Source organism: Salvelinus fontinalis, chromosome 12 (genome assembly GCF_029448725.1).
Source record: "Salvelinus fontinalis isolate EN_2023a chromosome 12, ASM2944872v1, whole genome shotgun sequence".
Lineage (NCBI taxonomy): Eukaryota > Metazoa > Chordata > Actinopteri > Salmoniformes > Salmonidae > Salvelinus > Salvelinus fontinalis.
In genome coordinates this window covers 22,071,208-22,086,483 of record NC_074676.1, presented here as the reverse complement: position 1 = coordinate 22,086,483, position 15,276 = coordinate 22,071,208, and the positions used below count along the sequence as shown (strand labels likewise).

General features: G+C 42.7%; 1 protein-coding gene across 3 annotated transcripts in view; it reads left to right on the top strand.

Annotated features, from left to right (window-relative positions):
* LOC129866978 (otogelin-like protein) overlaps nucleotides 1-15,276 on the top strand; it is a 50,989-nt gene that overhangs the window by 5,818 nt on the left and 29,895 nt on the right. For all 3 annotated transcript variants that reach the window (XM_055940040.1, XM_055940041.1, XM_055940039.1), the window contains exons 5-22: nucleotides 736-828; nucleotides 2,752-3,028; nucleotides 3,812-4,017; nucleotides 4,552-4,676; nucleotides 4,813-4,919; nucleotides 5,191-5,297; nucleotides 6,532-6,657; nucleotides 6,745-6,853; nucleotides 6,939-6,985; nucleotides 7,109-7,254; nucleotides 7,406-7,538; nucleotides 7,701-7,878; nucleotides 8,017-8,141; nucleotides 8,266-8,475; nucleotides 11,916-12,084; nucleotides 12,609-12,683; nucleotides 14,288-14,331; nucleotides 14,607-14,790. In XM_055940040.1, the coding sequence (XP_055796015.1) occupies nucleotides 736-828; nucleotides 2,752-3,028; nucleotides 3,812-4,017; nucleotides 4,552-4,676; nucleotides 4,813-4,919; nucleotides 5,191-5,297; nucleotides 6,532-6,657; nucleotides 6,745-6,853; nucleotides 6,939-6,985; nucleotides 7,109-7,254; nucleotides 7,406-7,538; nucleotides 7,701-7,878; nucleotides 8,017-8,141; nucleotides 8,266-8,475; nucleotides 11,916-12,084; nucleotides 12,609-12,683; nucleotides 14,288-14,331; nucleotides 14,607-14,790 (2,461 nt within the window). The remainder of the gene's footprint in view (nucleotides 1-735; nucleotides 829-2,751; nucleotides 3,029-3,811; nucleotides 4,018-4,551; nucleotides 4,677-4,812; nucleotides 4,920-5,190; nucleotides 5,298-6,531; nucleotides 6,658-6,744; nucleotides 6,854-6,938; nucleotides 6,986-7,108; nucleotides 7,255-7,405; nucleotides 7,539-7,700; nucleotides 7,879-8,016; nucleotides 8,142-8,265; nucleotides 8,476-11,915; nucleotides 12,085-12,608; nucleotides 12,684-14,287; nucleotides 14,332-14,606; nucleotides 14,791-15,276) is intronic.

The window sequence follows — 15,276 nt, the reverse complement described above, 5'->3', positions numbered from 1 at the left end:
CAATCAGAGGCAACGATAAACAGCTGTCTCTAATTGGGAACCACATTAGCACCAACATAGAAATAGATCTACTAGATCACCCCCTAGTCACAAAGTCAAAACAAATGGACATATGAAAAATGGAGCGGCGATGGCTAGAAAGCCGGTGACGTCGATCGCCGAACGTTGCCCGAACAAGGATAGGAGCCAACTTCGGCGGAAGTCGTGACACTAATAGTTGAAGGCTCTTTCCTTGAGAATTTAAATTACTTAGGAACTGTGCACACTTTGGGGAGGTGTGTGGACCCTTGTCATTTTGTTGCACTGACCCCAAATCTTCCATGAATATTCTTATTATGTTACTAAATGTATCCAGAGTATTTTCTGATTTCAATGTTGACAAATAATGTGAAAAGTTCAGTTAATGTGAAATGAACTTAAAATCAATAGTGTAATGTTTTGATTCAATCTTGTGTCAGGTGGACTGTTTGGTCCTTATCTTTGGTCTGATAATTTCTCCATAATCTCCAAAGTGTTCCCTTTCAATTGCTACCATGGTTATGCATATGCTACTCACATTTCTTTTGTTAGAAACATTTTAATTTGGCCCTATCCATATAGGCCAATTCTCACGAGTGTAAAGGATTAAAGCAATCTGTCTCGTAAAGAATAAGTTATTCATCAATTGGTGAATCTCAAAGTATTTCCAGAGGAGATCTTAGGAATTGAGGAAAGATTGTGTCTGTGTTTCACCAGAGTACTGTGGCTGTCTGAATGGGGGCTGGTGTCAGGAGGGAGGTGTGTGTGACTGTGCACAGTTCCAGGCCCTCGGAGACCGCTGCCAGATCAGTGAGTAACACACACACATCTTGAACCTAGAACCACAATGTATGTTTCATTTTGGTGTGTGTGTGCTTGCATGAGAGTCAGACTGACACATCCATCAGCAACCATTAATAAGCTGTCCACACTGTCATAAATAACCACACACACACACAGGCGCGCACACACAGGCGCACACACACACACACAGGCGCACACACACACACACACACACACACACACACACACACACACACACACACACACACACACACACACACACACACACACACACACACACACACACACACACACACACACACACACACACACACACCAATCCATAGTGTGTATGATTAAGTCTGGGGGATTAGGGTTGAGTTTCTGTAGACTACACAGGGTCTCTATACATCAGAGATGGGTCTCTAGTAGAGCCTCTATAGCAGTGGCCACCAACCTTTTCTGAGTCAAGATCACTTTCGCAGTCAAAAAGCAAGCTGAGATCTACGCTCAGATTATTTTTTTTTACATTAACCTCACACAAACAGTTTTGTAGGAATGAGGTTTGGACAGTAGGCCTAATACATTATCACAACATATTGGCTATATAATTGGCCTGCCAATATTGTTAAACAGACCATATTATATTTCAAAACTGAAGCTTTGATAACAAAATAGATCAGTTGGTTTAGCACTTTTTATTTTACTTGATTGATGGTTCCTTCATCTGATGGTCAACGAGGTCAAATCACGACGTCAGTGGGCTTCAGGTCGAAAAATTGGAGCTCTAGAAAGATGCCCGAGTTTCCGTCTTGAAATTCCCGGGTTGGATGACCGTTCAAAACTATTTTTCCCAACCACCTCTCACGGTGCATGCTCTCGCTTTCCTTTCCTCCGGTGAGACTGACCAGAGAGAGGGGACATCATCTTCCACCTGATGACGAAACTCGAGTGCACCGCATCTGCCTCATGCACAAATTAATGTTGTTCCTATGACCACAGAAGGTTTAATATGATTTAATATTAAAATCGACACGATGAGCTGCTAATAATAATAAAACGCAGGGCTATCGATACTTGGCTACTCATTCATTGCATTTGTACAGAGTACGGAGAAACGCGTTTTGTAATAGTGTTGAATAAAAACAGTGACAGTGCTGAATTTAAACATGAACTCATTCATTAAAACAGCAGCTCTTTGCTGTATTCGTTGACAGTCTCTCTGTGGTCATGGTTTTAAAAGTTATTAAATCTTACATAGGCTAGTAGCCTATTAAACTTGGCTGTGGCCAGGGTCATGGAAGCTCTGTAGCCACGGTGATTTGAGCTATTCGATTGGGCAGCGCAGTAGGTGCACTCGATTTAGTCACAGATTTGCCGGTCCACCAGGTAGGCGGAGTTTGTCTCATGAATCAAGTTCACCTACTGGCAACAGCTCAACACGATTTTAAAAAAGGAGCGCAAGCCTTTATTGTTCGTTGGCTTTTCTACAGAAATATATGGTGATCGACTAGGAATCGCGATCGACCGGCTGGCAACCACTGCTCTATAGTAATACCTTGCCTGAGACCTAAAGTAGTGTTTCCCTCACCCAACCACCATGGTTTTGTTGGCGCGATGGTAAGCACACTAGCGTCAGGATATGAAGTGTTGTTGTTCGATTCTCATGCTGGGTGTGGCAGATGAACTCTGATACACACTGTTCCTGTCAACCAAGTACCTACCTGGCTAAAGTACCACCAGAGCACCAACACTGTTAGACAGTGGGTGTAGTTGGCTGGGTATGGCACAGAGACGGGGTTCCCTGTAACTGAGCGGCTTTTAGTGAGCTAGCACTGTGAACCCCCTCCCCATGCCCCCCACACACAAACAAACACACGAGCGCACCATCATGCCAATTCAGAGTTGAGATAAGCGTGCACAACTCAGAGTGTGTGTGTGTACATGTAGTTCCTAACCAGGGCCAGGACAGAGATGGGATCTGCAGGTCTTGGGGTCAGCACCACTATGAGACGTTCGATGGCAGCTACTTCTACTACCCTGGAACCTGCTCCTACATACTGGCCCAGGACTGCCGCTCAGCCACACCACAGTACACTGTGTGGGTTCATAACAGCCGTGTGTGTGAGGGCAGTGTGTACTCCTGTCCCAGGGCTCTCAGTCTCTTCTTCCCCAACGAGGAGGAGATCCACATCTCTGGATACCAAGTCCACCAGGGGGGTCGCAGGTGGGTGGGATATGGAGGAATGTGTATGTTTTCTGTTGTAATGTGTGTGTGTGTGTGTGTGTGTGTGTGTGTGTGTGTGTGTGTGTGTGTGTGTGTGTGTGTGTGTGTGTGTGTGTGTGTGTGTGTGTGTGTGTGTGTGTGTGTGTGTGTGTGAAGAGATGGGCAGTATTTGAAACATCTATTTTAATTAAGTATTTTGTCATTTGAATTACACTCCAGTGTATTTTATATTTTCAAAATACTGTAATTTGTATGTTCAAAATACAAAATAATTCTATACCATTTTTTTTATAGAAGTTCATATTTTGTGTCCACCCTTTCACTCTGCAATGGTATCAGAAGTCTGATAGTACTATGGTGTGATAAAAGTGTGTGCTAAATGAACTAAATATAAATGTATATGTAAAAATGAACAATTGCAAAGCATGCTGAGTATTATTCGAATGAGCTCCGGCCGAAACAATACACAGTGTGCTTCGAAGTTCTTTTTGGTATGTTCATTTTCACATATACATTTACATATTGGTCATTGAGCAGACACACGTATCCAGAGTGACTTGCTCAACTAAGGTAGTTAAACAACAACATATCACAGTCATTGCCAGTAAAAATATGTTGCTGCTGTTCGGCCAGCCATTTGCAAATGTATACATTTATTAAAAATACATTACAAAACACATGTATTTTGTAGTTTATTTTGATACATTGATCTTTATGGTATTTTGTATCTGTATTTTGTAATTGTATTTTGAAATGTTTGCCTATCCCTGCATATGTGCATAGGCTGAGCCTGCCCCAAACAATAGGAGGTGTGTTTATAGAGCGTCTGGCTGACTACCTTCTGGTGAAGAGTGTGTTTGGCTTCTCTCTGGCGTGGGACGGAGAGAGCGGAGTATATCTGAAGATGTCTGAACAGCACCACGGCACCCCCTGTGGCCTCTGCGGGAACTATAACAACCTGCCCAACGATGACCTCACCACTGCCCGTGGTGAGACACACACACTCACTCACTCACTCACAATACTCACACACACCTCATCAAAGCCCACTGTAAGACTGGACAGATGGGTCCGACCAGCCTCTTATCCTCCTTCCTCCACCCATCTCTTATCCTCTGTCTCAGCACCCAATCATCCTTCCATCACAACCTTTCTCCTCTCAGCACCGTAGGGAACCATTATAGTTATTATTACTGAGGAAGAGGCCGTAGTCCTGTAACATGACCTAGACAGGAGAGGAGAGTGGGAAACGAAGAGGAGAAGAGAGGAGAGAGGGAAAAGAGTACAAAGGGGACAGGAGAGCAGAGAGGAGAAGAGAGGTAGGAAAGGAGACGAGCTGAAAGCAGAGGAGAGGAGAAGAGAGAAAAGTAGAGCAGAGCGTAGCAGAGGGTAGCAGAGGAGAGAAGTTATTTTAATATACAGTCATTATACAGTTATTCTATTATATTGGATTATTTTCAGGCATGTAGAGGAAGGATCCCTAACCATGTGTGTGCATGTTTCGTGTGTGTGTCTGTGTGTAGGTGTGCAGACAGAGGAGCCAGCAGTGTTTGCTAACAGCTGGTCAGTAGATCTGCCCCATGAGAGAGGCTGTCCTCTGGTGGACATAGACTTCACTGGACCCTGTCACTCTGAGTCTGATATGGACGTAAGAGTTGTCTGTCTGTGTCTGTCTGTCTGTTTGGAATGTATTACTTGAACCTAGGTTCTCAGTGTGCCATAAGACTGTAGAATGATTTTCTGTGTTTATTTTATTATGTTGATGTTTGTGTATGTGTGTGTAGGATGCCATAGAGAAGTGCAGTGCTCTCCTGTTCTTCCCCTTCCTGTCCTGTCATGATAACATTGATCCAAACCCCTACGTGGCCAGCTGTGTCGCCGACCTCTGTGTGTAAGTCACACCCCAGTATGTGTGTGTGTGTGTGTGTGTGTGTGTGTGTGTGTGTGTGTGTGTGTGTGTGTGTGTGCGTGCGTGCGTGCGTGCGTGCGTGCGTGCGTGAGTGAGTGAGTTGCCTGTCTGTCTTCTGGCTGACTATTGTCTAAGTGTTGTCTCACTATTCTCTGAATGTTGTGTGAGTGTTGTCTGAATGCTCTCTGACAGTTGTCTGAGTGTTGTCTGACTGTTGTCTGAGTATTTCTGACTGTTGTCTGCTGTGATCCAGGTCTGATGATGAGGAGACGTTTTGTCGTGCGTTGGTGGAGTATACACGAGCCTGCAGCCATGTAGGATACCCTGTACGAGAGTGGCGAGACAGCTTCCCTTCCTGCAGTTAGTAGCATTATACTAATCTAACTTAACGATGCAGTCCAGGATCTTAACGGGAAATTTCAAAAATGTTATAGTTCATATTCATCTTCTCCAGCACCACCCCAACATCAACATATGTGAAAATGGCGCGTTTCTACACTACCGTTCAAAAGTTTGGGGTCACTTAGAAATGTCCTTGTTTTTGAAAGAAAAGCACATTTTTTGTCTATTAAATAACATAAAATTGACCAGAAATACAGTGTAAATATTGTTAATGTTGTAAATAGCTATTGTAGCTGGAAACGGCTGATTTTTTATGGAATATCTACAAAAGCGTACAGAGGCCCATTATTAGCTATCATCACTCCTGTGTTCCAATGGCATTTTGTGTTAGCTAATCCAAGTTTATCATTTTAAAAGGCTAATTGATCATTAGAAAACCCTTTTGCAATTATGTTAGCACAGCTGAAAACTGTAGTCCTGATTAAAGAAGCAATAAAACTGGCCTTCTTTAGACTAGTTGAGTATCTGGAGCATCAGCATTTGTGGGTTCGATTACAGGCTCAAAATGGCTAGGAACAAACACTCTCTTCTGAAATTCGTCAGTCTCTTCTTGTTCTGAGAAATGAAGGCTATCCCATGCGAGAAATTGCCAAGAAACTGAAGATCTGGTACAACGCTGTGTACTTTCTGTATGTTTTATGGAAATAATATATATGAAGATAAGTGTTTCCAAAGACATCATCGGTGTGCATCATGTGATTTTAACCAATTATAAGTAGGCTTTGCCTACTAATCGCCTACTAATTGGTTGATGATGTCATTGGAAACACTTATCTTCCTCTATCTTTTTTATTACAAAACATGGATACGCGCAATTTTCACATATGTTGATGTTGCGGTGGTGCTGGAGATGACTATTAAGTAGGGGGGGGAAATCTTTTTCCCATTCCGCACAACTAATTTGCAACATATTGTACGAATTGGATTCGTTGCATATCATACAAATTGCCAAAACAATAATGAGAATAATCTTTTGCATGACGAAACATATCATACGAAATGGATGACGGAGTACACAACTGGATGATGTAGTACACAGTAAATGGGGACCCGTTTTGGCTCGTTTGCACCACTTCCAAAACTACTGGCTGAAATGTTCTAAAAGTTCTGGAGCATAACATTAACCCCAACCTTTAATTGACAGTTAGCTAAATTATTACTGTAGTAAGTTCTTCATTTGACTGTTCCGTAGATGATGGTTGTGAGGAGAGTTTTGTCCATAGAGACTGTATTAGCTGCTGCCCTCCCACCTGTACCTTTGACAAGGAATGTCTGGGAACCAACTTGCACTGTCTGGACGGATGCTACTGCCCTGACGGTACACACAAACACACTTATCCACACACGTCGCATGCACACACGCACACACACACTCCATCTCACCCTCTGTGTCCGACTATTTTAGGGTTGATTCTACAGAATGGGACGTGTATAGCAGTGTCTCAGTGTCCTTGTGTCTATCACGGCACCTCATACACACAGGGATACACTCTGGAGCAGGGCTGCAGCGTCTGGTGAGTGTGTGTGTGTGTGTGACTTGTGTGTGTGTTCATGTGTGTGGGTGTGTTCGTGTGTCGCTAACCTGTCGTGTATTTACAGTGTGTGTATGGGAGGAGTGTGGAACTGCACAGAGAACAACTGTACAGGTGAGCTAACCTCTGAAGTCATATGATCAGAAACTCATGCTGAATGATCCAATGTCACACATTTCAATGCCTGCCTGCCTGCCTACCTTCTTTTTCCTTTCTCTCTCTATCTCTCTCTCTCAGCGGAGTGTTCAGTAGTCGGTGATGTGTTTGTGACGTCGTTCGATGGGAGGATGTTCCTGCAGCCGGGGGCGTGTCAGTACGTCTTGGTTAAGAGCCGGATTGGCAACAGATTCACTGTTACCGTTCAGTACACCACCTGCACAGAGGTAACGCACACACACAAACACATATTGCAGTATACCACCTTCACATAGGTAACACACACAATCTGAAACAATCTTGTGTGTGTGTGTGTGTGTGTGTGTGTGTGTGTGTGTGTGTGTGTGTGTGTGTGTGTGCGCGCGTGTGTGTGTACAGGCCCAGCAGCAGGCGTGTATCCAGTCGGTGACAGTGGTACTGGATGAAAATGTTAGTCACCAGGTGACTCTGACCCGAGAGGGGGAGGTGCTTATAGGGGTCAACCCCGCTCCCACCTTACCCTACACCGATGGTACGATACAATCAACTTACAATTGATACTCCTATCATTACTTCTGATAATATGCAGTAGGATACGGATAACATCAGGTATAGAGAGAACAGTAATGGTCCCAACACAGCCTTGTGGAACACCTTATTTAACATCAGATTTAATATGTGTTTATGTGAGTAGATGTAGTGGAGGTGCAGAGGCTAACATCGGTGTTCGTCCAGCTGAGGACCTTGCTTGGACTGCGTCTGCAGTATGACGGGCGTGGTGGGCGCGTCTACCTACAACTGGACAGCCAATGGCGCGGGAACACGCTGGGCCTTTGTGGAACCTTCAACGGAAATCTACGGGACGACTTCCTGTAAGGAAACTACTTCCTCTCATATTGACTCCTAAATGTTCTTTGGAGAAAAGGTTTAGGGCATTTCTATCTGAGGCATTTGAGTAAAAGAGTATTACATTAAGTATATTCATGACATTTTGGTCTGTGTGCGTATAGTTCTCCAGCAGGGATGATAGAGGGGACTCCCCAGCTCCATGCTAACTCCTGGAGGGTCTCATCTGCTTGCTCCGCCCCCATCAACCAGCCAATCATCGACCCCTGTGAGATGAACCAGCACAACGGTAACCTCTCACCCCTGACCTCAAAACTCTAACCCTGACCTCCACTGACTGCTTGATATATCTTCACGTTTTGCTGCAGCCATATCCTCTCAAAAGCTGAGAAGTGTGTGTGTGTGTGTTACAGTGTTCTATGCCTCTCTATGTGAGGTTTTGTTGGGGAGTGTGTTTTCTCCCTGCCATGGTTACGTCAGTCCCAGTGTGTACCAGCAACAGTGTCGCTACCAGGCATGTCGCTGTGGAAACACCTGTCTGTGTACGGCCTTGGCCCACTACACTTACCTCTGCTCCAAACACCATGTTGCTGTCAACTACAGGGCCCACGTCTCAGAGTGTGGTGAGTCTGGGCAGTGGAGAGCTGGAGAATGATATGTTTGTGTGTAACGGTGGTGTGTCTACACTGTAAAAAGTAGGTTACTGTACATTTACAGTAAAATACTGTCAGCACAGAAGTCAGTAAATTACTGTAGATTTACAGGACCTTTACTGGAACATATATTTACAGCCTATTACTGTAACACCTGACTACAGCAACATGCTGTATTTCTAGAATGTACAGTGCATTACTTGAAGCACAGCGGTTAGTAAACTGTAGCAGATTTACAGTGCAGGCAGCTAGTCCCAATGATGGGCAGTATTTCTGTTACGTAGTATTTGATATACAATGAGCTCCGAAAGTATTTGGACAGTGACAATTTTGTTGTTGTTTTGGCTCTGTACTTCAGCACCTTGGATTTGAAATGATACAATGACTATGAGGTTAAAGTGCCGACTGTCAGCTTTATTTTGAGGGTATTTGTCACGATCGTCTTGCTGTGAGAGATTGGACCAAGGCGCAGCGTGTGCAAAATACATCTTCTTTATTTAAAGAAGAGAGAAACAAATAAGAAACGAACAACTATAAATGAACTAACAAAAATGACGACCATGAAGCTAATAAGACAAATAGTGCTGACACAAACACTACACATAGACAATTACCCACAAACAGCTAAAGCCCATGGCTGCCTTAAATATGGCTCCCAATCAGAGACAACAATAACCAGCTGTCTCTGATTGAGAACCAATTTAGGCAACCATAGACTTTCCTAGACACCTACACTGAACACTAAACCATCTCCTCTACTAAACCCCCCACACATTACAACCACCCTAGACAATACAAAAAACACATACCTTCCCCATGTCACACCCTGACCTACCTAAAATAATAAATGAAACAAAGAATACTAAGGCCAGGGCGTGACAGTATTTCCATCCGTATCGGGTGAACCGTTTAGAAGTTACAGCACTTTTTGTACATAGTCCCCCCCATTTTAGGGGACCAAAAGTATTGGGACAATTTCACTTTATATGTGTATTAAATTACTAAAAAGTTAAGTATTTGACCCCATATTCATAGCATACAATGAGTACATCAAGCTTGTGACTACAAATTTGTTGGATGCATTTGCTGTTTGTTTTGGTTGTGTTTCAGATTATTTTGTGCCCAATATAAATGAATGGCAAATAATGTATTGTGTCATTTTGAAGTCACTTTTATTGTAAATAAGAACAGAATATGTTTCTTAACACTTCTACATTAATGTGAAGGAATCCTGAATAATGACATGTGAGAAAGTTACAGAGGCATAAATATCATACCCCCCCAAAAATGCTAACCTCCCCTGTTATTGTAATTGTAATGGTGAGAGGTTAACATGTCTTGGGGGTAGGATATTTGTGCGTCTGTAACTTTCTCACTCATCATTATTCTATATGCCTAAACAAAGACTTCCAAACTGGCCGTGATTACAGGGCAAAACAGACCAAAAGGACTGTAACCTGTAAAGGTTTAAGACTTGATACCACTCTGATCTGTTCCATATCCACATGCAATTGTTAGAGCACTACTACCACATACTGTTTGAGTTCAATTGGTACAGCATTCTCACTAATTTACAAGGCACGCCTCAAAATATGTTAATAATCCAGCAACTCTTTCCCCCCCACAATGCAACATAATTTACAGAATACTGCACTACAACAAAACCACAATAAAGTACTTTATTGTTAAATTGTATTGTAATAAAATTGAATATGTAATTATATTTTACTGCAGCATACCAATGAATATGTGGTGTTTTATATTACTTGCACTTGTAATGCCCTTAACAAAGGTGTCTAAACTGCCAATGACTACAGGGAAAAACGGATCAAAAGGACATGGCTAAACACTAGTGAAGTTAGGTTTGATACCAGAGCTCAGAGTCATGCGTTGAATTCGCTAAGCAGCTAACTTCGAAGCAGTGTGCCGATGCACGTATCACTTTATCAGAAGTACGTCATCAATGACGTCTGAAGCTTCATTTGATCAAGTGCTTTTTCAAAATACGAGATCCCACTGATTTCACCATGGTTCTAGTGCCTTCTTCCATTAAAAGCTGCATTCAAACACCGAACTCTACTGGACACCGGACGTACAAATATATAGTTAGGAGTTTGTCCATCAAATTTCACTTGACTGGTTTCTTTAGCAGGTAGAGTAGGGTACTATGGAACATTCAGGGATGTGAGGGAAGGTACGGCCCAGTACATCACCAGGGCCAAGCTTCCTGCCATTCAGGACCTCTATACCAGGTGGTGTCAGAGGAAGTTCTTTAAAATGGTCAAATACTCCAGCCACCCTAGTCATAGACTGTTCTCTCTGCTACCGCACGGCAAGCGGTACCGGAGCGCCAAGTCTAGGTCCAATAGGCTTCTAAACAGCTTCTACCCGCAAGCCATAAGACTCCTGAACAGCTAATCAAATGGCTACCCAGAACATTTTATTTTATTTTATTTGATGAGGTCGAATCCCGTTGAAGGATCAGTATTTAAAAAATTGTTTATGTGAAACCACACTTTCTGCACTGTTGTTCAAATAATTGGTTTTAATTAGTATAGTATAACATTCTGTCTTAAGCATCCTAAATAACACCATAGATTCAGTTTAAAAAATTGTAAACTTGAAGGGAAAAAAGTGAAGCATGATGTAAACCTGGTATTCTGCTCGAAAATAGGCTACTAAAGCCAACGACTTGCCGCTGTGCCACAAAGTTTTAAAGAAAACTAGATATTCACATGCTGCTATTTATTGCTGACCAGCAGAGTTCACTAATGTGCATTTTGAGCATACAATGAAAGTCAGAGTAATTAACAATTGTTTGGCACATTTTTAGGTTTGAGACTTTCTGCCACTGATCTGTTTCCTACACATATTCAATTGTTAGGAAACTACTGCCAAATTTCACTTAAATTGGTACAGCACTCTCACTGACGGGTGCAACAAATATAGCCTCTTACAAGGCATGCCTCAAAATTTGTTATTGAGCCAGAAACAACAATACCATGCATCCACTACTGTTCAAAAGGTTTTTGGCGGTACAAAAATACGGTATGATACTGTGTTCTGTGATGTACAGCTTTCTCACTTACGAGTGCAACAAATATACCTTCTTACAAGGCACACCTCCAACTATGTTAATGAGCCAGGCATTCTTTCCCCGTCCACAACATTTTCCCACAATGCACCATAATTCACAGTATGCTACTGTAAATATACAGCAACATTTTACAGCAGTGTAGCGGAATGCCATTGAGCCCCCATAATGCATTGCTCTTTACAGTACTGCACTGTACTGTAATGTAGAATTACAGTAGCTAACCGTATATTTCTGGCTGTAAAGTTACGGAAAATTTGTTACAGTGTAGGTGGTGTGACGGAGGTGTATAACTCAGGTATGTGTGTGTGTGTAGGGGTGGTGTGTATGGGTGGGATGCTGTTCCAGTCCTGTGTGTCGTCCTGTGGCCGCTCGTGCCGCTCCCTCTCCAGCGGAGAGACCTGTAACCATGACGACTGTGCTGAGGGGTGTGGCTGCACAGAGGGCAGTTACTACGATGACGTAAGACAACGCTGCGTTCAGCCGTAAGACTCCGCTCTCTTACACATTATCACCTAACATGCATCTTGCCTGGCTATCCAAACCCCTTGCTTCGGTAAAACACTATGCCACGTCCATGGACGTTAGTTTCTTGTCCGCAATTAGTCTGGATCTTAGTATCTCCACGACGATTTCTGGAACGCAAACCCATTCTAACCGTTCTGATTGTTCCCAGAAACCGATGGGTGGGGCCAGAGCCAGAACCCACGTTTGTAAAGCAACATTTAGAAAATTCATCATAGGCTTTGATACCCGATTGCTTAGAAATTATTAAATCGCTGTTGACTTTGTTTTGTACAACAACCCAAATTTTGACATCACCACAAACGACTTCAATGATGGCACTCTCAGACTGAAGTATGTAGCAAACATAGAGCAGCAAAGAATTCAGTTTGAGTCGTCAGGCACGTATACACCATAATCTTGATCAAAGCACATTATCATCATCATCATCGTCAAACACATAGGACTTGACCCTTCCATCATCCTCTCCTCTTTTCTCTCTCAGGTCTCAGTGTCATTGTTACTCTATTGGTGGGGTGTCCCAGCCAGGAGAGGTGTCCTTCAGCGCCGCCGGCCCTTGGTAAGCAGCCACACACACACTAACCCTGCTACAAAGAGGGTTCATAGAGAGGTTATAGAGAGTTCACTTCACAGACATAACACCCTTTAACTTCTCTAGGATATGTGGGATGCTAATGTCCCACTTGACTAAAGCCAGTAAAAATGCAGAGCGCCAAATTCAAATAAATGACTATAAAAATCCAACTATCATGAAATCACACATGAAAGACACCAAATTAAAGCTACACTTGTTGTGAATCCAGCCAACATGTCTGATTTCAAAAAGGTTTTACGGCAAAAGCACACCAAACGATTACGTTAGGTCAGTACATAGCCACAGAAAAACACAGCCATTTTTCCAGCCAAAGAGAGGAGTAACAAAAAGCAGAAATAGAGATAAAATGAATCACTAACCTTTGATGATCTTCATCAGATGACACTCATAGGACTTCATGTTACACAATACATGTATGTTTTGTTCGGTAAAGTTCATATCCAAAAATCTGAGTTTAGGCGGGACGCTACTGTCTCACTTGGCCAAAAGCCAGAGAAAAGGCAGAGCGCCATATTCAAATAAATTACTATAAAAATCAAACTTTCATTAAATCACACATGAAAGATACCAAATTAAAGCTACACTGGTTGTGAATCCAGCCAACATGTCAGAATTCAAATAGGCTTTTCGACGAAAGCAAACAATGCTATTATCTGAGTTAGCACCATTGTAAACAAAGAGAGATAAGCATATTTCAACCCTGCAGGTGCGACATAAAACGCAGAAATAAAAATATAATTCATGCCTTACCTTTGACGAGCTTCTGTTGTTGGCACTCCAATATTTCCCATAAACATCACAAATGGTCCTTTTGTTCGATGCAATTCCGTCGATATATATCCAAAATGTCCATTTATTTGGCGCGTTTGATCCAGAAAGACACCGGTTCCAACTCGTGAAACATGACTACAAAATATCTCAAAAGTTACCTGTAAACTTTGACAAAACATTTCAAACTACTTTTGTAATACAACTTTAGGTATTTTTTAACGTAAATAATCGATACAATTGAAGACGGGATGATCTGTGTTCAATACAGGATTAAAACAATCTGTAGCATGCTTTCTGGTCACGCGCCTCTATCTAACAGTACACAACAAGTGACCCTGATTCAAAATGGCCGTATTTCTTCATTACACAAAGGAAAAACCCTCAACCAATTTCTAAAGACTGTTGACATCCAGTGGAAGCGGTAGGAACTGCAAGAAGGTCAATTAGAAATCTCTATTCCCAATGAAAATCCATTGAAAAGAGAGTGACCTCAAAAAAAGAAAATCTGAATGGTTTGTCCTCTGGGTTTCGCCTGCTAAATAAGTTCTGTTATACTCACAGACATGATTCAAACAGTTTTAGAAACTTCAGAGTATTTTCTATCCAAATCTACTAACAATATGCATATCTTATCTTCTGGGGATGAGTAGCTGGCAGTTGAATTTGGGTATGCTTTTCATCCAAACGTGAAAATGCTGCCCCCTATCCTAGAGAAGTTAAACAATCTCACTGATTGGTAACGTTAGAGCTCTGAAAAATGTTTATTCTCTTCCTCCCGCTCTGTCTCCCATCAATAGCCTTTGCAGGAATGGAAGGATGGAGTGTGTACCAGAAGAAAGAGGTAAACCAACCATCCCTCTCCTATTCAGGGCGGCAGGTAGCCTAGTGGTTAGAGCATTGGGCCAGTAACTGAAATGTTGTTAGATCAAATCCCTGCGCTGACAAGGTAAAAATCTGTCATTCTGCCCCTGAACAAGGCAGTTAACCCACTGTTCCTAGGTCGTCATTTATTCTTAACTGACGAGTTAAAAAAAGTGTTTTTATTTTCCTCTCCATCCATCCATCCATCCATCAACAAAGCTCTGTTTCTGAATGACTTCTGTCTTTGTGTTTTAGAGCCGGAGCGAGGCCATTGTCCGGAGGGAAAGGTGTTCCACGGCTGTTCTGAGCCCCAGGGGGTCCAGGGGGTGGTGGCTTGGCGAGGAGGTGTGGCCTGTGAGCTCACCTGTCGGAACCTGATGTTGAACCTCACCTGTCCTCCCACCACGCCCTGCATATCTGGCTGTGTCTGCCCACCTGGGTAGGATGTGTGTCTGTGTGTTAGTTTAACTCTTTAAAAAAAACTGGAGTCGATTGGCGCACCCTTCAAACTAATTAACATGATAAAAAAATCAGTCTGTTTAAGTTAGAAATATAATTTTTTTTGTATGGGCAGCGTCTCAATCCAACACATCCTCCAATGTCGGCCTTCCGCATCTGCTGTGGAAAGTGGCAGAGCTATAGTGCTGTTTGTCAGACCTGGAGACACCCCGAAAATTGGTCTTCTCCCAAAAAAATGTCTGTAGCATCCGAACGGTTTGGCCTAAAAAACTATGGAAAGATAAGGCTCACGAAGATGATGATGTTCTCCGTTTTGTAGCATCCAAACCGTTTAGGGTACAAACTAATATCAGGGGAGGGGAGACTCGTTCTATGACCCCCACAAGTGTCACAGGACTCGTCCGAAGGCAAGCCTAAAATTCCAAATCAAATAGCTAAATTATCCATCTTAAAACAATTCCGTATG